This window comes from Bufo gargarizans, chromosome 5, assembly GCF_014858855.1.
Source record: "Bufo gargarizans isolate SCDJY-AF-19 chromosome 5, ASM1485885v1, whole genome shotgun sequence".
Taxonomy (NCBI): Eukaryota; Metazoa; Chordata; class Amphibia; order Anura; family Bufonidae; genus Bufo; species Bufo gargarizans.
This window is the reverse complement of record NC_058084.1, coordinates 347,167,306-347,193,151: the sequence shown is the minus strand read 5'-3', so window position 1 is coordinate 347,193,151 and position 25,846 is coordinate 347,167,306. Positions and strand designations below refer to the sequence as shown.

Here is a 25,846-nt window from a genome sequence, read left to right as displayed (position 1 = left end):
CGGAAGAAAAGAACGCAGGTGTGAAAGAGCCCTTAGGGAAAAAAACTGTTACACCTTTGAGACAAGAATTTTTGCCCAATATCAGTACCTGCCATCAAAAATTTCCTTGAGGCTGAATGTAAGATGGGTGGCTGTGGGGTTCATGTCCAAAGTCTCGTTTAAGGCCTTCCTAGAAGGGTGGAGGCATTGACCAAGAAGGACATTGAAGAGTACCTAAACTTTGATGCAAAGCAGGGAAGAACAATCTGCACCTTCCACCTGCACCAGCTCTGCTTTTGCATCATGAGACGTACAGCTCTTATATACTTTCTATGGATCCGTTCTTCACATGCTGCAGAGCAGAACCGATGTAAGCAGAGAAGCGCCACTGCGCCTTTCATTTTTTGCATCAAGATTTAGGTACCCCTTAAAGGTGTTGTCCAGGATTAAAAAATAAATAAAATAAATCACTACTCATCTGCTACATCCCCTGCCACTCCAGGGACCGTGCTGGTCTCTTCTTACTTCTGCTGCAGCGATGATGTGCCATATATCCAGGTGACTGCTGCAGAAAATCTGGGGCCTCACTAGTGAAGCTTGCAGGTATGACACAAGACCAGCGACTGGCTGCAGTGGTCACAGGGATACATGGTGCGTTATTGCTGCAGCGGAGATAACCGGAGTGGCAAAGGATTTAACAGACAAGTATTGGTTATTTTACCATATCCCCCGGTAAATAAAAATTAAAAAAATCCTGTATAACTCCTTTAAGGGTCCATTCACATATCCGCAACCGTTTTGTGGTCCGCAAATTGTGGATCCACAAGACACGCATACCAGCCATGTGCGTTCTGCACTTTGCGGACTGTACATGGCCGGCACTATAATAGAAATGCCTTTTCTTGTCCGTGGATGTGGACAAGAATAGGACATGTTCTATTTATTTATTTTTTGCGGGGCCGCGGAACAGAAGAAAATGAATGGGTCTGCACCCATTCCGCAAAATTGCGAAAACGGATGTGGACCCATTTTGCGGATGTGTGAATGGACCCTAAGGCCACTTTCACACGAGAGTGACTGATTAGGTCCGGATGCGTTCAGGGTGCATTCAGTGAAACGCGCACCATTTTGCAAGCAAGTTCAGTCAGTTTTGTCCGAGTTTGCGTTCAGTTTTCATTTTTTCAGCGCGGGTGCAATGCGTTTTAAAGCGTTTTTCAAGCGCGTGATAAAAAAACTGAAGGTTTCCCAACAACATCTCCTAGCATCGCATTCTGCACTTGCTTCCGGATGCAATGAGTTTTTCACTGAAGCCCCATTCACTTCTATGAGGCCAGGAATACATGAAAAACGCAGAATACAGAATATACGCAACACAGGTGCGTGAAAAAATAAATAAAAACGCTCATGTACAGAGACCAATTGAAATGAATGGGTCAGGATTCAGCGCGGGTGAAATGCGTTCACGTTATGCATTGCACCCGCGCGGAAAACTCGCTCGTGTGAAAGGGGCCTAAAGTGTACGTGCACATGAGTGCAGATTTTAAAAAGAGAAATGCTGCACGGTTTTCCATACAGATTTGTGTGAGTTTTCACACAAAAAAAAAAAAAAAACACGTGCAGTTTATGTTGCGGATTTGATACCATTTTGCTGCAGATTGAATTTTACCATTCCATTAAAAAACATGAATTCTGCACTAAAAATGGCACAGTTGACCTGCTGCAGATTCCAAAATCCGCACAGCAGGTCAAATTCTGCACGGAATAATAAAAAAGCAAAGTGCATGAGATGTACAAGCTCCATGGATTAAAAAATAAATAAAGTTATCAGTCTCAGAACATAGCAATACAAAGCATTATACATAGTAAAACATAACAAACAATATAAATGGGGTATTCTCATAAACATACATACTCAACTGGGTCCTGCACCAATCTCTAAAACAGCGTCCGCAAAGTGAAGGAGAGCTATTTCCATCAGCCCCCTAGAAGTGAAGGGAGTGGAGGCCGCGCTTGCGCAGTGCACTTCCTATCCATTTCTATGGAACTTCCTGCACTTGGCTATTTTTGCCACTCCCATAGAAATTAATGGAGAGAAGCTGCGCATGCGCAGTCTGCTCTCCTCTTTGCAGGCTCTGTTTTAGAGATGGGTGCGGATCCCACCTTACTAGAGATATGCCTCCAATGTATGAGATGGACCAACTGCTTTAAAGGGAACCTGTCACTGGGATTTTGGGTATAGAGCTAAGGCCATTGGTTGCTAGATGGCCGCTAGCACATCCGCAATACCCAGTCCCCATAGCTCTGTGTGCTTTTATTGTGTAAAAAAAACGATTTGATACATATGCAAATTAACCTGAGATGAGTCCTGTATGTGAGATGAGTCAGGGACAGGACTCATCTCAGGTTAATTTGCATATGTATCAAATCGGTTTTTTTACACAATAAAGGCACACAGAGCTATGGGGACTGGATATTGCAGATGTGCTAGCGGTGATCTAGCAACTAATGTCCTCTGCTCTATACACAAAATCATGGTGACAGGTTCCCTTTAATGTAAAAAAAAAAAAAAAACACAGACTGCACAGTATATCTGCCCGGCACGTGCTGGAGGCACACTTTCTTGGCATCAGTCAGGTCTATGGGGGCATATATAAAATGTACAATAAACGTGTGGTACACCATTAAGGTAGCCGCAGATTTGTGTGCAGAAAATCCACACCAAAACTGCATATAAACACGCACTAGTTATTGCGGTTTAGGTGTGTGGGTTTTTTATGCAGTTTTTAGTGCATATTTTCTATGGGGAAAACCACTCTACAATTGACATGCTGCAGAGGGGGTCAATTTGCACAGGTGAAGGGGCTCATTCTCTATGCGGGTGACAGGTGTGTGTGTGGGGGGGGGGGGGGGGTGTCAGTGATCAGCACCACACAAGAGACCACAGAATCACAATGGATTAGGAATGTGGTGACCTGAGAAGGAATGCCCATGGGTTCAGGTTGCAGGTAAGTCTCGTGGTGCAGGGAGGGCAGGTGTGCAGGGCGAGAAGGGGACACACAATACCGGCACCACCATGGGACACAAAGTCCTGCACAGGCCGAGGCTTACCCACTGCCAGGCGGGCATGCCTGCTGATAGAGCTGTGCAGGGCACTGCCAGACCTCCTCAACAAAGCTGCCATGCTTCTTCCTCCCAGCTGACCTCCACTTCTAGGATCCTGGATTAGACGCTCGCGGTGACGTCACCAGAACGTATGAGCGACAGCTCTAACAGCCAATCCCTGCCAAGTTCAATCTACACGTCCAATTAAGGGACGGGGGAGAGGGCACGCCCACCTCGCGCCTCCGGCACAGTGAGGCCCGGGCTCTGCCCCGCGATGTGCAGGACGGATTGGCTGAGGCGGAGAGAGCGGGGATCAGGGGTCTGTGCTGCGTGCAGTGAGAGCGCAGCCAATCCTGTTGGTTCTGCGGGGCCTGTATGTGGAGTAGGAGCTAGAATATGTATTCTACTGGTACAGGCTTTGATTGTACTTTTGAACCATTTTGGTATATAAAAGCCATGCATTAGGGATGGCCAACCTGAGGCTCTCCACTCCAGCTGTTGCAAAACTACAACTCCCAGGATGCCCAGACTGCCTACCTATAGCAGGGCATGGTGGGAGTTGTAGTTTTACAACAGCTGGAGAGCCTCAGGTTCCTGCATTAGGTTGTGTGTTCACTAAGGCTGAGTTCACACCAGCGTTCAGCCTTTCCGTTCTCCTGCTCCGTTATAGGAGCAGGAGAACGGAAAGGACGGACTCGGCACATAACTGAGACGAGCGGAGCCTACGGACCCCATAGACTATATGCATGCAGGACTTTTGTCTCCGCTCCAAAATCATTTTCTGAGCGTAAACCTAATGGACCCCATTATAGTCTATGGGGTCCGTAGGCTCCGCTCATCTCAGTTATGTGCCGAGTCCGTCCTTTCCGTTCTCCTGCTCCTATAACGGAGCAGGAGAACGGAAAGGCTGAACGCTGATGTGAACGAGGCCTTAGTAAGGATCTGTTCACACTAGTGTCACAAGAAAGTATTATGGATAACGCAGCGTAAAGAGATTTCTCCATTGTCTTTACCAGGGCAGTTTCATTCCAACAACCATTGTCCATGGAGTATTAGGGCTGGTGAGTAGAGGGGGTCCCACACTCCGAACTCCCATATACAAGCTGGAGCATAAGGGTGGTCCTGGGTGTGAATGGTCAGCATGTAATTACATTTTCTCCCATGTAGCTGCTGCAGGGGAAATGTATGGCCTGGGATGATTGCAGGGCGTTACCAAAGCCACAGCAAACAGCATTTTACTGGGTCGGGTTCTTCGGGAATTAAGAAAAGGAAAATACTTAGATATTACTTTATTATACATATATTCATAAATACCTATATATTAGTTATAATGGTTTGTTTTGTCTGGGGAGCAATCATCAGGAGAAGTAAAATGGCCGCTGTCCTATTAGTACACACAGAACCTGTCCTAATCACACAGCAGGACAATTAGGCTACTTTCACACTGCCGTTTCTGGGTCCGCCTGTGAGATCAGTTTCAAGGCTCGCACAAGCGGCCCAAAACGGATCATTTTAGCCCCAATGCATTCTGAATGGATAAGGATCCGCTCAGAATGCATCAGTTTGCCTCCGTTCAGCCTCCATTCCGCTCTGGAGGCGGACACCAAAACACTGCTTGTAGCGTTTTGATGTCCGTCTGATGAAACTGAGCTAAACGGATCCATCCTGACTTACAATGCAAGTCAATAGGGGCGGATCAGTTTTTACTGACACAATATGATAATGCAAACGGATCCGTTTTGACTTACATTGAAAGTCAATGGGAGGCGGATCCGTTTTCAATTGCACCATATAGTGTCAGTAAAAACTGATCCGTCCCTATTGACTTGCATTGTAAGTCAGGATGGATCCGTTTGGCTCAGCTTCGTCAGACGGACATCAAAACAAAACGCTGCAAGCAGCGTTTTGGTGTCCGCCTCCAGAGCGGAATGGAGGCTGAACGGAGGCAAACTGATGCATTCTGAGCAGATCTTTATCCATTCAGAATGCATTGGGGCTAAACTGATCCGTTTTGGGCCGCTTGTGAGAGCCTTGAAACAGATCTTACAGGCGGACCCAGAAACGGCAGTGTGAAAGTAGCCTAATATAGCCATGACTGATCCGTCCCCATTGACTTACATTGTGTGTCAGGACGGATCCGTCTTGCTCCGCACCACATCACGGACAGAAAAAACGCTGCTTGCAGCGTTATTCTGTCCACGATGGGGAAGCAACCAAACGGAATGGGGTGCACTCCGTTTTGTTCAGTTTTGTCCCAATGGACAATGAATAGGGACAAAACTGAAGCGTTTTCTTTTGCTATTGAGATCCTACGACGGATCTCAATAGCGGAATTGAAAATGCTAGTGTGAAAGTAGCCTTAGGCCTCATGCACACGACTGTATGTATTTTGTGGTCTGCAAAAAACAGATCCGCAAAAAATACGGATGACATCTGTGTGCATTCCGTATTTTGCAGAACAGAACAGCTGGCCCCTAATAGAACAGTACTATCCTAGTCTGTAATGTGGACAATAATAGGGCATGTTCTATTTTTTTGCAGAACGAAAATACAGACATACAGAAATGGAATGCATACGGAGTACCTTCCGTTTTTTTTGCGGACCCATTTAAATGAATGGTGTCACACCACTGCCTCCTCTTCCCCTGTGTTACGTACTGGCCAATACCCTCTCCAAGACGCAGGTTCGGATGCCTACCACCATGCACCTGGACCTTCGCAAGCACTATCAGCTAGCACATCCACTTCTGTGTCCCAGCGCAGCGTACAGATGTCTATACCCCAGGCCTTTGAAGGAAAGCACAAACACCCAACCACCCACCCACAGACCATAGCCCTAAATGCGCACCTTTCCAAATTGCTGGCCCTGGAAATGTTGCCATTTAGGCTTGGTGACACTGAGGCTTTCCGCCGCCTGATGGCGGCGGCTGTCCCGTGGTACTCTGAGTCCCAGCCGCAAATATTTTTCATGGTGTGCAGTCCCATCCTTACACCAACATGTGACCCGTAACATCACCCGTGCCCTGACCAATGCAGTTATTGGGAAGGTCCACTTAACGACTGACACATGGACAAGTGCTTTTGGCCAGAGATGCTACATTTCCCTGACTGCATACTGGGTGAACGTTGTGGAGGCTGGGAGCGAGTCGTACCTTGGGATGGCACAGGTGCTACTGATGCCAAGTAGGGCTGCAACGATTAATCGATGTAATCGATTATATTCGATAACTGGATTCGTTGTCGACGAATCCAGTTATCGAATAATCGCCGATTCGTTGCTATTCGGGCGGGCGGGCGGGCGCTGCATCTTTATTTTACCTTTTTACAATGACGCTCCCGCTCCTGTAACAGCCAGGCAGAGCGGACGGCGGCGTAACGTCACTCAATCACGTGACGCGCCTGCTCCGCCTCCTTCATTCATGAAGTGGGCGGAGCAGGCGCGTCACGTGATTGAGTGACGTTACGCCGCCGTCCGCTCTGCCTGGCTGTTACAGGAGCGGGAGCGTCATTGTAAAAAGGTAAAATAAAGATGCAAGCGCCGGGGCTGTTAGGGGGAAGGGGGGGTCTGTGTATAGCACTGCTATGGGGAGGGGGGAGGATCTGTCTATAGCACTGCTATGGGGAGGAGGGGGGGTCTGTGTATGGCACTGCTATGGGAAGGGGGGTCTGTGCACTGTTATGAGGAAAGGGATCTGTGCACTGTTATGCCCATAACAGTGCACATATCCCCCTCTCCATAACTACGCCGTCCACAGATCCCCCATAATAGTGTCGTCCACAGATCCCCCATAATAGTGTCGTCCACAGATCCCCCATAATAGTGTCGTCCACAGATCCCCCATAATAGTGTCGTCCACAGATCCCCCATAAACGCCGTCCACAGATCCCCCATAATAGTGTCGTCCACAGATCCCCCATAAACGCCGTCCACAGATCCCCCCCATAAGTGTCGTCCACAGATCCCCCCATAAGTGTCGTCCACAGATCCCCCCCATAAGTGTCGTCCACAGATCCCCCCATAAGTGTCGTCCACAGATCCCCCATAAGTGTCGTCCACAGATCCCCCATAAGTGTCGTCCACAGATCCCCCATAAGTGTCGTCCACAGATCCCCCATAAGTGTCGTCCACAGATCCCCCATAAGTGTCGTCCACAGATCCCCCATAAGTGTCGTCCACAGATCCCCCATAAGTGTCGTCCACAGATCCCCCATAAGTGTCGTCCACAGATCCCCCATAAGTGTCGTCCACAGATCCCCCATAAGTGTCGTCCACAGATCCCCCATAAGTGTCGTCCACAGATCCCCCATAAGTGTCGTCCACAGATCCCCCATAAGTGTCGTCCACAGATCCCCCATAAGTGTCGTCCACAGATCCCCCATAAGTGTCGTCCACAGATCCCCCATAAGTGTCGTCCACAGATCCCCCATAAGTGTCGTCCACAGATCCCCCATAAGTGTCGTCCACAATTTGTTTTAATATGGCCTTTGAACATAATTTTTCAAGTAAGATCATATAAACCTCTGTTTTGTAATTTTGTCGTTTTTCCCGATTAATCGATTAATCGTAGAAATTAATCGGCAACTAATCGATTATTCAAATAATCGTTAGCTGCAGCCCTAATGCCAAGGATTGCGGGCCCTACTTCCATCAGGGTTTCCGCCGCCACCTACGTTAGTGACTGCAACCCCCCCCCCCCCGCCCTTCTCATCCTCCTCTTCCACCTCTGAATTATCTGTAATGGTGAGCCGGCATTGCACTTCCCTTCTGCAGCGCCGCCTGCATCCCGCTAGTGAAAAGGAGTGATGACGCAGCCGGTCTCCTCATCTCCATAGCATCCAGAGGGCAGGCAGGACCTGGCCGCACACGCTTTCTCGGCGTGGCCGGCGTCCTTCATCCCCTAGGCAACGACCACGTGGGAAACTGAGCGCCAATTTTGATGAGTTGGCGCTCAGCTGTTCTGAGTTGCGGGTGACTGGTCATGTGACGCTGGTCATGTCACATGAACCATCAGGAGGACCTATTTAAGCAGGTAACCTGCTGGCCACAGGTTGCCTGTGATTGGTGTTGCTACCCTCACCAGCATTTTGTATTGCGCCTTTCTGTGTGTGTTGGGACCTTGGCTCTGTTTTTGACCTTGACCTTGTGACCTCCTTGGAATTGACGTGACCTCTTGGCTTCTGACTCCAGATTCTGTTTTGACCTCGTTATTGTATTGCTCCCTGTGTACCTGCGTGACCTCCTGGCTTTGAACTTGGCTTTCCTGACTCTGTTACGGTCCTTCTTTATCTTCTTAGGCCCCTGCACGTGTCTAAGCGAGAGACTGCCGCCAAGTTGTACGCAGGAGGGGCTGTGCAAATAGGCAGGGACAGAGGTGGGGTGGAGTTTAGGGCTGCATTTATCCCTACCCTCTGTCGTGACATTATCATCTTGCAGCACCAGTCAGCCATCAGTCATTAGCAGAGGCGTACATAGGAATCACTGGGCCCCATAGCAAAAATCTGAATTGGGCCCCTTAACCCCGCCCACTACCCACCATGGCCCCTCCCACTTCCTGACTTTGCTCCTCCCATGCCACACCCCCATTAAATAAATTTATACATGACCTACAGAAACTGTTAGGGGTTTCCTGGGGGTGACCTGTCACATGGGATATCTGCTGCAGCCTGCAGGTCTCCTTATTTGGGGTGCCATGTAAGGCTACTTTCACACTTGCGTTCAGGTCTCCGCTTGTGAGTTCCGTTTGAAGGCTCCCACAAGCGGCACCGAACGGATCCGTCCAGCCCTAATGCATTCTGAGTGGATGCGGATCCGCTCAGAATGCATCAGTATGGCTCCGTCTGTCCTCCGCTCAGCAGGCGGACACTTGAACGCTGCTTGCAGCGTTCGGGTGTCCGCCTGGCCGTGCGGAGGCAAACGGATCCGTCCAGACTTACAATGTAAGTCAATGGGGACGGATCCGTTTGAAGTTGACACAATATGGCTCAATTTTCAAACGGATTCGCCCCCCATTGACTTTCAATGTAAAGTCAAAACGGATCCGTTTGCACTATCATGAACAAAAAAAAAAAAGTTATTTTTTTTTTTTTTCATGTTAATGCAAACGGATCCGTTCTGAACGGATCTAAGCGTTTGCATTATAGGTGCGGATCCGTCTGTGCAGACACCAGACGGATCCGCTCTGAACGCAAGTGTGAAAGTAGCCTTAAAGGGAATCTGTCACTAGCAATTTACCCCCAATTTTTTTTTCATGAATCCATGTTTAACAGAGTACCTGTTTTCCATCTGTCTTGTTCTTTTGATTGTGAGTCTTGTCATGTCTTCAAAAAATCGATTCTTATGATATGTAAATGACGCTGTAAGGAGCCCAGAGGGGCGTTATTCTTTCTCCACGGTGCCCAGGAACGCCCCTCTGAAGTGCCGTGCCCGGCTAAGTTTGAAAACTAATAACGCCTCCAAGTTTATCTAAATCGCCTCCCAGAGGCGCGGCTAAGTGCTCAACACCCCCCTCCTCAGTGCCGCGCTCTGCGGCAAACACCCCGATCCTCCTCTCGCCGGCATCCCAAATCCCACGCAGGCGCAGTGCCGTCAGTCATCTTATCATAGCGCAGGCAATCGCCGGCACTGCGCCTGCGCGGGATTTGGGATGCCAGCGAGAGGAGGATCGGATTTGGGAGGCGATTTAGATGAACTTGGAGGCGTTATTAGTTTTCAAATTTAGCCGGGCACGGCACTTCAGAGGGGCGTTCCTGGGCACAGTGGAGAAAGAATAACGCCCCTCTGGGCTCCTTACAGCGTCATTTACATATCATAAGAATCGATTTTTTGAAGAAATGACAAGACTCACAATCCAAAGAACAAGACAGATGGAAAAAAGGTACTCATGGATCCATGTTTAATAAAGTACCTTTTTTCCATCTGTGTTCTTCTTTTCCATGTCAGTCTTGTCCTTTCTTCTAAAAATCGATTCTTGCTGTAAGGACTGGAGCCCAGAGGGGCGTTATTCTTTCTCCACGGTGCCCAGGAACGGTGCCCCTCTGAAGTGCCGTGCCCGCCTAAATATGAAAACTACTAACGCCTCCATCATTTAGCTGAATCGCCTCCCAGAGGCGCGGCTAAGTCCTCAACACCCGCCCCCCTCTTCAGCGCCGCACTCTGCAAACACCCGATCCTCCTCTCGTCGGCGTCCCAAATCCTGCGCAGGCGCAGTGCCGGCGATTGCCTGCGCTCTGATAATACGGCTGAGGGCAACAGCTTCAACATCGTCACTGGGCTCGGCGCATGCCCAGTGACGATGTTGAAGCTGTTGCCCTCAGCCGTATTATAAGAGCGCAGGCGCAGGCAATCGCCGGCACTGCGCCTGCGCGGGATTTGGGACGCCGACGAGAGGAGGATCGGGTGTTTCAGAGCGCAGCGCTGAGGAGGGGGGCGGGTGTTGAGGACTTAGCCGCGCCTCTGGGAGGCGATTCAGCTAAACATGGGGGGGGGGGCCCTGGGGAGAAAAGCAGCCGCATAGCCGGCTGCAGGTCATCAGTGGGCGGGGCCTTATCTGCGCTACGGGCCCCCCAGTGCCGCGGGCCCCATAGCAGTGGCGTGGTCTGCCTCTATGGGCGGTACGCCACTGGTCATTAGCTGGAAGCAGTGTAGCACTGCAGTGGGGAAGTGGCAACAGGCCTCCCTTAAACTGATCTGCTTAGGTGACAAACAGCACACCCTGGCAGGGGATAAGGGACCAGACTGAGCTGTGGCTTTCACCACTCAATCTACAACCAGGCATGGTTGTGTCTGATAATGGCCGAAACTTGGTGGCGGCTTTGGAGCTCGTCAAGCTCATACACATACCATGCCTAGCCCATGTGTTCAACCTAGTGGTTCAGCGGTTTCTGAAAACTTACCCCAATTTGCCTGAGCTACTGGTGAAGGTGCGCCATGTGTGTGCCCATTTCTGCAAGTCATCGACAGCTTCCTCTGTTCTGGCAACGCTGCAGTAACGCTTGCAATTGCCAGCTCACCGACTGTTGTGCGACGTGAGCACGTGCTGGAACTCAACGTTCCACATGTTGGCCAGGCTTTGTGAGCAGCAGAGGGCAGTAGTGGAATACCAGCTGCAACATGGTCGTCGCCTTTACAGTCAGTTTCTGCTCTTCACAAGCGACGAGTGGGCATTGATGTCTGACCTCTGTGGGGTTTTACGCAACTTTGAGGCATCAACATAGTTGGTGAGCAGCGATAACGCTATTATCAGCGTAACCATCCCACTTCTGTGTCTACTCAAGCGCTCGCTGCTCACAATTAAGGCGGATGCTTTGCATGTGGAAATGGGGAAAGAAAGTACACAGGGTGATAGCCAGACCACCCTCAGTTTGTCTTCTCAGTGCGAATTGGATAAGGAGCAGGAGACCGTTGCCTCTGCTACAGAGGGTAGTACCCAGGGCTGTGGAGTCGGAGTCAATTTTGGGTACCTGGAGTCGGAGTCAGCAAAAAATGAACCGACTCCGACTCCGACTCCTACTAAATTTAAATTGGAATAAAAAAATAAAAAAGCAAGTTTAAATGTCCGAATTCATAAACAGTTATAATTAATGACTTCTCTACTGTAAGAATAAAGGCCAATGCATGCAGTGCCTCACGTAACCGCAAAACAAACGCGTTCAGTGATGTGAAGAAGCATGCTTTTCATATGCTTCACTATATGGTACGCAATGCACAATTAGGAGTGGCAATACATATACTTTGCATTGTGTTGTGTTCTGATGTTACAGGGAACACAATGCCCATGGTTAACATAGCCTCTCACTGATAAGGGATTAAGTAAATATGTGTTTTGCAGGACTAGAGACACTTGTATAAGTGAAGGGAATGGAGGGTCAATAGTTCAAGACTGAAGCTGTAAACCATGGATGTCAAACTCATGGCCCTCCAGATGTTGCAAAACTACAACTCCTATCATTCCCTGATAGCTGTAGTTTGCCCAGGCATGATGGGAGTTGTAGTTTTGCAACAGCTGGAGGGCCACGAGTTTGACATCCCTGCTGTAAACCATTGGAAAAACTGCTGTCATTCAGCTAAGGCTATAAAACGTGTAAACTCAGAATGTTATCTTAAACTTTAAACATGACTATGGGATTCTTCTAGGGAAATCATGTTTTAAAATAAATGTCCCTTCCTGGATCCTCCCACTGCCCTGTCTTCAGCAGAAGATCAGCACACAAAGGAGAATGCAGCAGCTTCTGCCCAACTACCTCTCTGTGCTAGAAGAGCTTAGAAGAACTTCTTTCTTTCCTTCAAGGAATGTATAAAATACATTTGCATATTAAATACAGAGGAGTCGGGGAGTCGGAGTCGGAGTCGGAAGTACAAAAAACTGAGGAGTCGGAGTCGGAGCATTTATCTACCGACTCCACAGCCCTGGTAGTACCCATGGAAGTTTTATTCCATCTGTTCAGCGTGGATGGGTAGAAGAGGAGGAAGAGGATGAGGAGATTAAGAGTAATCCTCCTAATGAGGACAGCAAAGTCTTTTCTGTTGGGACTCTGGCACACATGGCTGACTTTATGTTAGGCTGCCTTTCCCGTGACCCTCGCGTTGTACGCATTTTGGCCAACACTGATTACTGGTTGTTCACCCTTCTCCACCCCCGTTAAAAAGAGAACTTTACATCTCTCATTCGTGTGGTGTAGAGGATGAGCAAAATGGTGCAATACCAAAAGGTCCTTGTGGAAAAATTGCTCCAAAAATTTCCAGCTGACAACGCTGGCTGCAGAGTACGTAGTTCCTTGGACAACCGAGGAGGGGAGATGAGGGGAACACACAGCAGTTACAACAGAGGCAGGGCAACACTCTCTAAGGCCTGGGACAGTTTTATGACACCCTGCCAGCACCTTCAACCTGAAGCGCGGCCTAGTATCACAAGGAGGGAAAATTTTTGGAAGATGGTGAAGGAGTACATAGCAGGCCATGTCAGCGTCCTCAGTGATCCCTGTGTGCCTTACAACTATTGTTGGACACATGGCACGAACTGGCGCTCTATGCCTTGGAGGTGCTGGGCTGCCCTGCCGCCAGCGTTTTGTCAGAGTGTGTATTTAGTGCTGCTGGGGGCATAATAACTGATAAGCGCACCTGTCAAGTGAAAATGCTGACCGGTTGACTCTTATAAAATGAACACTGCCTGGATTGCCCCTGACTTCTCTACTTCTCAGGAAAGTGGCTGAACATAAAGGCACTCTAAATGTGGCTTTTATGGTCTATTGAATAGACTGTATTCCCATGCACCCCTTCCATCACTAAAAAGGGTATCTCGTTCAAGCTCCCTTTTCTCGTCCTCCTCCTCCATCATATCAACATGCTTATTAGGCTGCCCTCGCTCCTAATGTTTTAGAGGGTCATCTCAGCAGTGGGCCCTCACCCATAATGTTTCAGAGGGTTACCAGCAGGCCCTCACCCATTATGTTTTTGAGGGTCACCAGAAGGCCCTCAACCATAATGTCTTAGAGGGTCAACTCAGCAGCAGGCCCTCACCCACAAATTTGTTTAGATGGTCAGCTCAGCAGCAGGCCCTTGCCCACGACATTTTTTAGATGGTCAGCTTGGCAGCAGGCACTCGCCCACAAAATTTATTAGATGGTCAACTTGGCAGCAGGCCCTCGCCCACAACATTTTTTCGATGGTCAGCTCAGCACGAGGCCCTTGCTCCTAATGTTTTTGAGGGTAACCAGCAGGCCATCAATCATAATTTTTCAAGGGTGTGTATGATGCTCTCCTTTATGTGTAATAAAGGGTGTATTGGAGTGCCAGTTCCTTGTAATTTTTGGCAGCCCTTTCCCTTAGTGCATAGGCTTTATGAGTGTAGGAGTCCCACTACCTGAACAATTGTACCACAATGTGAATGAGGCCCTCCTATATGTGATATGCAGGTTGTATCGGAGTGCCTCTTCCTTGTAATTTTTGGCAGCACTTGCACTTTATATAAAAGTACATATATAGGAAATAATGTTTCCAAACAATTTTTCCTCTAAAATCGATTTCATCTTCGGTTTGGTGTGTATTATTGTCAGTCTGTAAAAGTGGCGTACTACTCGGACTACATCGTTTTCAGCAGCGACCTGGGAGTCCAAGATGCATCCAGACATCCTCCCCATGCTGTTCCCCAACCATTTCAGTGGTGTTTCCATCAATTTCTGACCTTTTCCTAGGAACCAGACACCCTCCCCTCTTCAGAGCAGAGGGTGACTGGTTTAATACTCGGGTTCTCCCGATGACTTCCGTTGTGCATCCCGAGGTGTTCTACTCGAGCACCCGAGCACTTTGGTGCTCGACCAACACTACTCACTATCTCTAATGGGGACACTGTGGACAGCACAAGAGGCCCATAATTGTAAGATCTGTAGGAGTGATGTGGCTGGCACGAACTACAGTCGGCAGTTATGAGGGCAATCCCAGACACTTGACTAAATGTATGAGGGCTCAGTCTGGCACTTATGGTAAAGAGGCACAATGAGGGCACTGGGACTGCGACCTCTGGTGTTATGGGTGTACTGTGATGATACTTGCATGCTAAAAATCTGTTCCTATGTACATCTTAGGTCTCATTTACCAAGGACTGTCTGTGTTGCCCCTAGCAACCAATCAGAGCTTGGCTTTCATTTCATTAGCTGCTCTGGAAAAATGAAAGATGCTTTCTGATTGGTTGCTATGGACAATGAAGTCAAACTTGCTGGTAGATAGCATTGATGAATGCCTCAAGGGGGATGTGCACCTATATTATTATTTATTCGATGTAATCCCCTAATATTAGATACATAATACACATATTGATATACTTAGGCCAGGCTGTATTCCAATGTAGGTACTAAATGGGAAATATTTCATTAAATTTTCAGCTTTCCAACCCCATAAAACTGGTGTAGAAGATTGATCCATTCGCCCCACATCGTTCACCTGAACAGTCATTGACCCTTCGCGTCACCAGCGACTGTTCTCATTCGGTGCATTGGTGCTGAGACTCCTAATACTGTAAGGCTTCATTTACACGTCCGTGGAACGCGGCCCGTGAGATACTGGACTGGCATTCTGCTTAGTGCAGGAGCGCACGGCGTCTTTGGTTGCTATGACGCCGTGCGCTTTGCCGCCGCCGTACAGTGATACACTTGTGTGATCTATACGAGTGTATTACTTACTGTACAGCAGCGGCGGCACGAAGCGCACGGCGTCATAGCAACCAATGATGGCGTGCGTTTCTGCACTAAGCAGGATGCCAGTCCGGTATCTCACGGATCGTGTTCCACGGACGTGTGAATGAAGCCGAAGAGTCTTAGCGATGCTCTGCTAACTGCTATTTCATAATGAATTTCATTTTAAGGGGTATTCCCATCTGGGACATGCCCCTGAAGTGTACAGACAGCAAGTCACACATGTGCGGCCACCCTTGATCCACTGCTATGGAACTTCAGAAAATTGCTGAGCTCTGGTTTGGCAATTTTCAGGAGTCCCATAGCGGTGAATGGAGAGGTGGCCTCGCTTCTGCTGCTTGTTCTCCCTTCACCGCTATGGGATGTCCGAAAACAGACAAGCATGCCTGCTATTTTTGGAACTCCCATCGCAATGAATGAAGAGGATGCCGCGCTCTCCTTTTACTTCAGACACCTGTTCTGGACATATGAGCAGGTGGTACTCGCACCTATCGGACATTTATGGCACATCCTATCATTATATACGTCCCAGATGGGAATACCCCTTTAACCTCCTCCTTGAGAAAATCATGCATACACCCGGGAAACCAAAGAACGCAAAAAAAAAAGACACAGAATAAAAACACAGAACACATTAATTGGGGGATAAATGGCCAAATTGTTTATTTAAAAAATTAAAAATGGCAAACCCCCGACTCACGGAGAGTCACCCTCCAGCACTCAGGAGAGGAAAACCCCCTGTGGAGGAAACCTCTAGGGAACCATGGCTGGAGGACTGCCCTTCCCTTGGGCCTAGAGGGTAATGCCACTATGTGGCTGCCACATAAATATTAAGGGGGAAGGGTGCAGCAGCCGGGCTGATCTGGTCGGCTAGGCGGATGTCCCTTTCCTCCATTAGGGCGATGGGCTTCCTGCTAGAACCTCCAAATTTCGTCAAGGTGGGCGGGGGTAGTCAAGCTCAAGGTCTTCAGGCCATCGAGTACGGCACCAAATATGGCCGCTCACCCACTTTTTACAAGGGTTCTTCCCTTATGACACATGAGCTTGTGATGTCACAGGTGTCTATGACTAATGTTGGTGGCAGTATTCTGAAAGGTTAACCCTTTAGTGACTGTCAATGTGCCTTACTGCAGAGGCCCTTAACCCCATCCTGACCGCACTGTATCATATACTCCAGTTTGGATAACCGCCATATACTTATGGTCCCCCGACGGTCACAGGGTTTCCTCCTTCGGGGGAGTGTGTTGTGCTGTTACTGACGGCCACTGGTCCAGGTGCTGACGCCAAGTACTCGGACCATTGGCTCGTATTTAACCCTTTCCTGGCCACACCATGTAAATGAACAGACTAACAGCGTTTTATATGTGACCCTTAATCCTATCCTCAGACCGCACCTGATTATGGCGCAAATGGACATTTGCATCTTGACTTTACTCCAGCAGGAGGCGCAGTGCTTAGTGGTTACAGTCACCATTGAGCACAAAGCTTGATGGTTACATTTTATTATAAGCTTTGATGTTGCTATGAGCAACTGAACAGTCTATCAAGTAAACAGCTTGATGGTGTCAGTCTTTTACTGAGGCACACAGCCCTAGAGTTACAAATCTCAGTTGCAGTTTCTGACAACTCGCACTTAGGCCTCTTTCACACGGGCGTCATGTTTTTTGCCCGGATAAGAGCCGGGTGCGTTGCGGGAAAATGCGCGATTTTTCCGCGCGAGTGCAAAACATTGTCATGCGTTTTGCACTCGCGTGAGAAAAATCACGCATGTTTGGTACCCAGACCCGAACTTCTTCACAGAAGTTCGGGCTTGGGATTGATGTTCTGAAGATTGTATTATTTTCCCTTATAACATGGTTATAAGGGAAAATAATAGCATTCTGAATACAGAATGCTTAGTATAATAGTGCTGGAAGGGTTAAAAATAATAAAAAAAAGTTAACTCACCTTCTCTTCTTGTTAGCGTAGATCCCGGTCTGTTCTTTAGCTGTGGACTGAATGACCTGAGGTGATGTCAGATCACATGCTCCAATCACATGGTTCCATCACCATGGTGATGGAGCATGTGATCTGACGTCATCAAAGGTCCTTCAGCCACAGCTAAAGAACAGACCGGCCTCTACGCGAACAAGAGGAGAAGGTGAGTTAACTTTTTTATTATTTTTAACCCTTCCAGCACTATTATACTAAGCATTCTGTATTCAGAATGCTATTATTTTCCCTTATAACCATGTTATAAGGGAAAATAATACAGTGAATAGACTGTAACCTAGAACCCATGCGTGAAAATCACACCGCATCCGCACTTGCTTGCGGATGCATGCGATTTTCACGCAACCCCATTCATTTCTATAGGGCCTGCGTTACGTGAAAAACGCACAAAGAGGAGCATGCTGCGATTTTCACGCAACGCATAAGTGATGCGTGAAAATCACCGCTCGTGTGCACAGCCCCATAGAAATGAATGGGTCAGGATTCAGTGCGGGTGCAATGCGTTCACCGCACGCATCGCACCCGCACGGAAAACTCGCCCGTGTGAAAGGGGCCTAACAATATGTGGCAGGCACGTGGATCAGGGCGGTCTTGTCAGGGCCACACTGGAGACCATTAGACACTCTCTTCCCTCCTCCCAACTGTCATCTTCCCCTCAACTGCCTCTTGCTGTCTTCTCTCCTTCACTGAGCCCAGACATCTGATGGTCAGCCACATCCCCTTTACACATCAGACACAAGAAGACAGGTAAAGAGGACAGACATCATACATGACTGGTGGGCGTCCTCTGTGCTATCAGGGACAGTGGGCCTTACACTGAAAGCATGGATGAAATAATTTAAAGGGGCAGCGCCACCCCGTTACAAGCTGCAGTATGGTGGCAACTTCAAAGACACTGGACTGTCGACAGAGCCTTTTGGTTTTGGCTCCATCCACTGTTTTGGATCCAGGCTGCTGAAAACAGCTTAATCGGTGGAGTGCCGGGTCTCCAATATGGTTGCCACCTGCCTGGTAAATAATTGGCTTGGCCGGTATTACTGGTAATATGCTGGGAAAAGTGGCAAACCTACATGTCGTTCATCCATTATATAATAGGTTAGTGTGACAGCTTTCATAACCCCCAAAAGGAGGACACAATACCCGGGACAGTGGGTGATGATACAACACACAGAATGGAAAGCATAATCTATATATCAGCGGCAAGAGAGATTACAGGGATGTATAAGAGGAGAGGACTACAACTCCCAGCATGTCAAGGTAGTTATTATGGGATATTAGAGGATGTTTCAGGAAGGAGGTCTATATATCAGAGGACATTACATGGAGGGGGTACAACAGGAGAGGACTACATCTCCCAGCCTGTCCAGGCTGCTATATGATATCCGAGGATATTACCAGAATGAGGTTGAGGAGAAGAGAACTACAAATCCCATCATGTCCAGGTCTTTATTATAGGATATCAGAGGGCATTTCAGCGAGGGGTATAAGAGGAGTGGATTACAACTCCCAGCATGTCCAGGCAGGTATTACGGGATATCAGAGGATATTTTAGGGAGGGGGTATGAGAGGACTACAATCAGACAGCAGCAAGACACTACAAGGTGATGAATTATAGGGGTCCCTGCAGTGACTTCAAGAAGCCAGACGAGGACACTGGGTGGCCTGCCTCGGTATCTAGAAGTCATCTCAGCCGCCCAATCCATCTAGAATAATAAACTGTTGAATAATCTATCCAGTTTTTATATGGACATAGGCTGGTTGAGATGCTGTATGCTGCCCATCTATATGCAGCACAGTCACTCTACTGCGCCATGTGTGCAGGGGGTAGGGAACTAGGGGCCCAGCTTGCTCGGGGCCACTGGGAGATTCACCTGTACCCCTGTGGGCCAGTCCGGGCCTAGCTCCACCCGGAGCTCCTGTGATAAATCTGGTGCAGCTTTAGACATTCTGGCTAAGGGCTCTTTCACATCTGCGTTATTTTCTTCCGGCATAGAGTTCCGTCGTCGGGGCTCTATGCCAGAAGAATCCTGATCAGTTTTATCCTAATGCATTCTGAATGGAGTGAAATCCATTCAGGATGCATCAGGATGTCTTCAGTTCCGGAACGGAACGTTTTTTGGCCGGAGAAAATACCGCAGCATGCTGCGCTTTTTGCTCCGGCCAAAAATCCTGAAGACTTGCCGCAAGGCCGGATCCGGAATGAATGCCCATTGAAAGGCATTGATCCGGATCCGGCCTTAAGCTAAACATCGTTTCGGCGTATTGCCGGATGCGACGTTTAGCTTTTTCTCAATGGTTACCATGGCTGCCGGGACGCTAAAGTCCTGGCAGCCATGGTAAAGTGTAGCGGGGAGCAGCATACTTACCATCCGTGCGGCTCCCTGGGCGCCCCAAGCGCTTGGATCACGTGATCAAATGGCACGTCATCCATGCGCGTGGGGGACTCTGACGTCACTCTGGAGCGCCCCAGGAGCCGCGCAGACTGTAAGTATACTGCTCCCCGCTCCTACTATGGCAACCAGGACTTTAATAGCGTCCTGGCTGCCATAGTAACACTGAATGCATTTTGAAGACGGATCCGTCTTCAAATGCTTTCAGTTCACTTGCGTTTTTCCGGATCCGGCGTGTAATTCCGGCAAGTGGAGTACACGCCGGATCCGGACAATGCAAGTGTGAAAGAGGCCTAAGCTTACACCATTTGTAGGAATAGGAAATCTGGAAAACTGTGTGCAAAAAACACCCAGAAACTAACACAAAATACACAGAAAAAAACGCAGTTGGAGGCAAAATATGCATGGAGTTATTCTGGCATTGTATCTTACTAATTACCGTATTTTTTGCCCTAAAGGGAGCACCCCCTCCCCTCCAAAAAAAAAGTGTGTGTGGGGGGGGGGGATGTCTGTGTTGTATGGGGCGAATATTAATGAGTGTTTTTATTATGAAAGCACTCATTCAGGAGGACCAGGAAGCGGTGAATACAGAGTCCCTGTGCTGGCTCTGTTCTCCCCACTCCCTGGTCTTCTTCTGCTCACGCCGCAAGCTGTGCTGTGACTTTCGCATAGCGTGCGGACGCAGCCATGCTCTGTGACCTCATGCTGTGCAACATCATGTCACAGCAGGAAGAGTGCTGGATATAAGGAGTGTGGGCAGCATCCGGAACAGTAGAGGGAATTTTTATTTTTTTTTATTTATTTTTTGTACTGAGCTGTAGTCTAATTAATATTGTGGGTCTAATCTGAGATCTGTTTGGGGGTCTTATTACCATTGAGGGTCTGATGTGAGGTCTGTTTTGGGGTCTGATTAACACTGGGCGTGTTTGATTAACATTGAGGGGTCTGATTAGGACTCGGAGCCGATTTCCATTTTTTTGCGGCCCGAAAGCAGAACCATTCACTTTAATGGGGCCAGAAAAAAAAAAAAAGAAGGAAATGACTTTGTGTGCATTCCTTGCCTTCATGGCCATGCCGCAAAATTTTTATTGTCTGCATTACGGACAAAGATAGGACTGTTCTATTAGGGGCTTGATGTTCCTTTCCACAATATGCAGAACACACACAGCCAGTATCCGCGCTTTTGTGGATCTGCAATTTGCGGACCGCAAAACACCCAACAGTAATGTACATGAGCCCTAACATTGGGAGTCTGAGTTGAGGTCTAATTAAAGGGATTCTGTCACCTCGTTTTAGCCTATAGAGCTGCGGACATGCACGGCTAGATCGCCGCTAGCATGTACGCAATATACCTGTCCCATAGCGCTGTGTGCTTTTATTGTGTTAAAAAAATTATTTTATAGATATGTAAATGAGCCTGGTAAGGAGCCCAAGGGGCTGTACTAACCTTCTTGGAGCCCAGCCACGCCCCCTGTGAAGGAGCCCAGCACCACCTGGGTCCTCCGAATCTCCTCCTTGCTCACAGTTAGATCGCCGCATTGCGAGATTACGGCGATCTAACTTTGTGAGCAAGGAGGAGATTCGGAGGACCCAGGTGGTGCTGGGCTCCTTCACAGGGGGCGTGGCTGGGCTCCAAGAAGGTTAGTACAGCCCCTTGGGCTCCTTACCAGGCTCATTTACATATATCTAAAATAATTTTTTTAACACAATAAAAGCACACAGCGCTATGGGACAGGTATATTGTGGACATGCTAGCAGCGATCTAGCCATGCATGTCCGCAGCTCTATAGGCTAAAACGAGGTGACAAAATCCCTTTAACATTGGATGTCTGATCTGAGGAAACATTTTTTTTTCTTATTTTCCTCCTCTAAAGCCTAGGTGTGTCTTATCATCAGGTACGTCTACGGATAGTGGAGAATTTCATATCCCCAGCTGTTGCCACGCAAGCATTATCTGACATGTGCCGATTAGAGTATGACCCCCATGATGCAGCTGGCCACATGCAGCCAGGCAATGCCCACCTGTAAGAACCAATGGCCGCATTAGGTTACTACAAACTCATTTGGCCATTGGTTGCTGCGGCTGGGCTTGGCTACCTCATGCAGCCAGCTGGATCGTGGGGTCATATCCTTACAGTTAGTAATGTCAAGTCCATCTCCCGACAAACTCACAAGCATAAAGAAAAGTAGAGAAAAACTTACAGCTTTAGGGCTCATGCTTATGACCTTATGTATTTTGCGGTCCGCAAAAAAACGGATTCGCGAAAAATACTGATGACATCCATGTGCATTCCGTATTTTGCGGAACGGAACAGCTGGCCCCTAATAGAACAGTACTATCCTTTTTCGTAATGCGGACAATAATAGGACATGTTCTATTTTTGGTGGAACGAAAATACGGAAACGGAATGCACACGGAGTAACTTCCATTTTTTTGTGGACCCATTGAAGTGGATGGGTCCGCAAAAAAATAAAAAAAATAAACGGAACGGACACGGAAAGAAAATACGTTTGTGTACATGAGCCCTTAGGCCTATTTCACATGGTCAGTATTTTGCATCAATATTTGTAAGCCAAAACAGGAGTGGAAGCTAGGCCTGTATTACACCAACAGATTATCTGACCTGTGTATAACAAAAGATCTGTGTGTGTAATTGGCCATCTGACCAATGATTCGTCAGAAAATCTGTCAGATAATCTTTTGGTGTAATACAGGCCTAACAGAGAAAGTATAATCGAAAGTGGCTCTTCTGTATTTTGGACCCACTCCTGATTTTCCCTTACAAATACTAATGAAAAATATTGAATGCGTGAAAGTGGCCGAAGGGCTCATTCAGAAAGCCGTATGTTGCTTTCCGCATCTGGTCCGCAATTTGGCAGATTAGATCCGGACCCATTCACTTCTATGGGGCCCCAAAAGATGTGGACAGCACTCTGTGCCCTTAGATAGGGGTTGTCTCATCTCAGCAAATGGCATTTATCGTGTAGAGAAAGCTAATACAAACCACTTACTAATGTATTGTGCATATTGCTTCCTTTGCTGGCTGGATTAATTTTTCCATTACAGTATACACTTCTTGTTGGTTACGGCCACCTTGCAATCCATCTCTACATGATAAAGGCCATTTGCTAAAGAATTTTATATTTTCCAGTGAGTATGCAAGGCGGGAAGATTAGATTGTAGGATACATTGTAAACAATAATGCTAGATAACATTTGTAACATAAACTTTGCACAACCCCTTTAATATACGTCTTATTCCTAGAGTTTTCCAGGTGCATATAACAGGACTACATCAGTCCTTGTAGTGCTGTGATCTACCTGGCTGGCCACTTCTACAAAGCTCGGTCTTAAGTCCTGTCTCCGGACTGCTGATTAGCATTCGGCTTTATAGCCTTTGAGCACAATATGCTTGTCCCGACTTCCGCTCCTGGAATAGTTAAAGCCAAACATTCCCATCAGCCTGAAGAAGGCAATAACAAGTGACAGACTTATGAGCAGTTTATTGCTCCAGTTTAACCGGACAAAAAGCAGTATAGAAAACATCATTTATTTCCTTGGAGTAAAGCAGGTGTCATTCTTCTGCTTGGAGCTATTTCTAACAGGTTCTATAGCAAAATCCCATGGCATAGCACAGACTGATCCATATGCAAGACCACCTCATAGATTTTATTTCCAACTAAAACAAAGATTTTTAATTTTTTTTGCTGTAAGGTAAAAAAAATAATATATATATATATATATATATATATATATACACACACACACACAGTGGATATAAAAAGTCTACACACCCATGAGACAAAGATACATAATTTCAGAACTTTTTCCAACTTTAATGTGACCTATAAACTGTACCACTCAATTGAAAAACAAATGAAAATCTTTTACGTGGAGGGAAGAAAACAAAAAAAAAACCCTCTTATAACTGGGGATGTAGCTGTGCTCAGAATTAGGCAATCACATTCAAAATCATGTTAAATAGGAGTCAGCATACACCTGCCATCTTTTAAAGTGCCTCTGATTAACCCCAAATAAAGTTCAGCTGCTCTAGTTGGTCTTTCCTGAAGTTTTCTTAGTCACATCCCACAGCAAAAGCCATGGTCCACAGAGAGCTTCCAAAGCATCAGAGGGATCTCATTGTTAAAAGGTATCAGTCAGGAGAAGGGTACAAAAGAATTTCCAAGGCTTTAGATATACCATGGAACACAGTGAAGACAGTCATCATCAAGTGGAGAAAATATGGCACAACAGTGACATTACCAAGAACTGGACTGGACGTCCCTGCAAAATTGATGAAAAGGCGAGAAGAAAACTGGTCTGGGAGGCTACCAAGAGGCCTACAGCAACATTAAAGGAGCTGCAGGAATATCTGGCAAGTACTGGCTGTGTGGTACAGGTGACAGCAATCTCCCCTATTCTTCATATGTCTGGCTATGGGGTAGAGGGGCAAGACGAAAGCCTTTTCTTACAGAGAAAAACATCCAAGCCAGGCTACATTTTGCAAAAACACATCTGAAGTCTCCCAAAAGCATGTGAGAAAAGGTGTTATGGTCTGATTTTGGCCATAATTCTAAAAGATATGTTTGGCGCAAAAATAACACTGCACATCACCAAAAGAACACCATACCCACAGTGAAGCATGGTGGTGGCAAAGAAGAGTGGGCAAATCTTGCAAAGTCAAAATGTGCCATGCTGATAGACTCATACCCAAAAAGACTGAGTGCTATAATAAAATCAAAAGGTGCTTCAACAAAGTATTAGTTTAAAGGTGTGCACACTTATGCAACCATATTATTTTATTTTTATATTTTTTCTTCCCTCTACCTAAAAGATTTCAGTTTGTTTTTCAGTTGAGTGGTACAGTTTATAGGTCACATTAAAGGTGGAAAAAAGCTCTGAAATGATTTATCTTTGCCTAATTTTTTTACATCAGAGAAACATGACATTTTAACAGGGGTGTGTAGACTTTTTATATCCACTGTGTATATATATATATATATATATATATGTTTTTGTGACTGCACTTGGGGACACTTTCAAAGTTTTCCCAATTTTTTCGGACTGACTGACCTTCATTTCTCAAAGTAATGATGGCCACTCGTTTTTCTTTACTTAGCTGCTTTTTTCTTGCCATAATACAAATTCTAACAGTCTATTCAGTAGGACTATCAGCTGTGTATCCACCTGACTTCTCCACAACGCAACTGATGGTCCCAACCCCATTTATAAGGCAAGAAATCCCACTTATTAAACCTGACAGGGCACACCTGTGAAGTGAAAACCATTTCAGGTGACTACCTCTTGAAGCTCATAAGGAGAATGCCATAAGTGTGCAAAGCAGTAATCAAAGCAAAAGTTGGCTACTTTGAAGAACCTAGAATATGACATATTTTCAGTTGTTTCACACTTTTTTGTTAGGTATATAATTCCACATGTGTTAATTCATAGTTTTGATGCCTTCAGTGTGAATCTACAATTTTCATAGTCATGAAAATAAAGAAAACTCTTTGAAAGAGAAGGTGTGTCCAAACGTTTAGTCTGTACTGTGTGTATATATATATATATATATATATCTTCAGTTTATATATCTTTATAATAGCAGCAAACAAGTAAAAAATTTAAACAAGAAGAATGAGGGCCCTGCTCACAAGAGTTTACAATATATGAGAAGATGGGGGTGACACAAAAGGTAAAAAGTGCTTGTTTTATACAATGGTCCGGCCGTCTTAACACAATGGGGGAATAGATATAAGGCTGCATGAGCCATCACCAGCCAATATCTGTAATGAATGTGGTGTGCTGGATACTGATAGATAACGTTCTCAGGAATAATTCTAAAGGGGGAGGGGGGGGGTGAATGACGAAGGATTAGATCAGGGGATGTGACAGGCTAACCTAAAGAGTGAAAGATGTGTATAAAACTATGGATGTTATAGATTAATCTAATTGCTTGAGGTAGGGCATTTCAGAGAACTGGTGCAGCTGGGGAGAAGTCTTGGCGACAGCAGTGAGAGGTTCGGATTGCGGTGGATGCTAGTCATAAAACATTAGCTGAACGGAGAGCATGGGTAGCATGGTAGACAGAGATGAGGGAGGAGATGTAGGGGGGTGCCGCACTGTGCAGAGCTTTGTGGGTGAGAATGAGCAGTTTAAATTAAATGCTGTACTGTATGGTCAACCAGTGCAATGACTGG

The 25,846-nt window shown here is 47.0% G+C and overlaps 1 protein-coding gene across 1 annotated transcript in view; it reads right to left on the bottom strand.

The window, feature by feature from the left end:
• Nucleotides 1-3,227, bottom strand: part of HIBADH (3-hydroxyisobutyrate dehydrogenase) — a 170,035-nt gene extending 166,808 nt beyond the window's left edge. The window contains exon 1 of the mRNA XM_044295118.1: nucleotides 3,088-3,227. Within this exon, the coding sequence (XP_044151053.1) occupies nucleotides 3,088-3,160 (73 nt within the window). The 5' untranslated portion in view covers nucleotides 3,161-3,227. The remainder of the gene's footprint in view (nucleotides 1-3,087) is intronic.
• Between the last annotated feature and the right edge of the window lie 22,619 nt (nucleotides 3,228-25,846).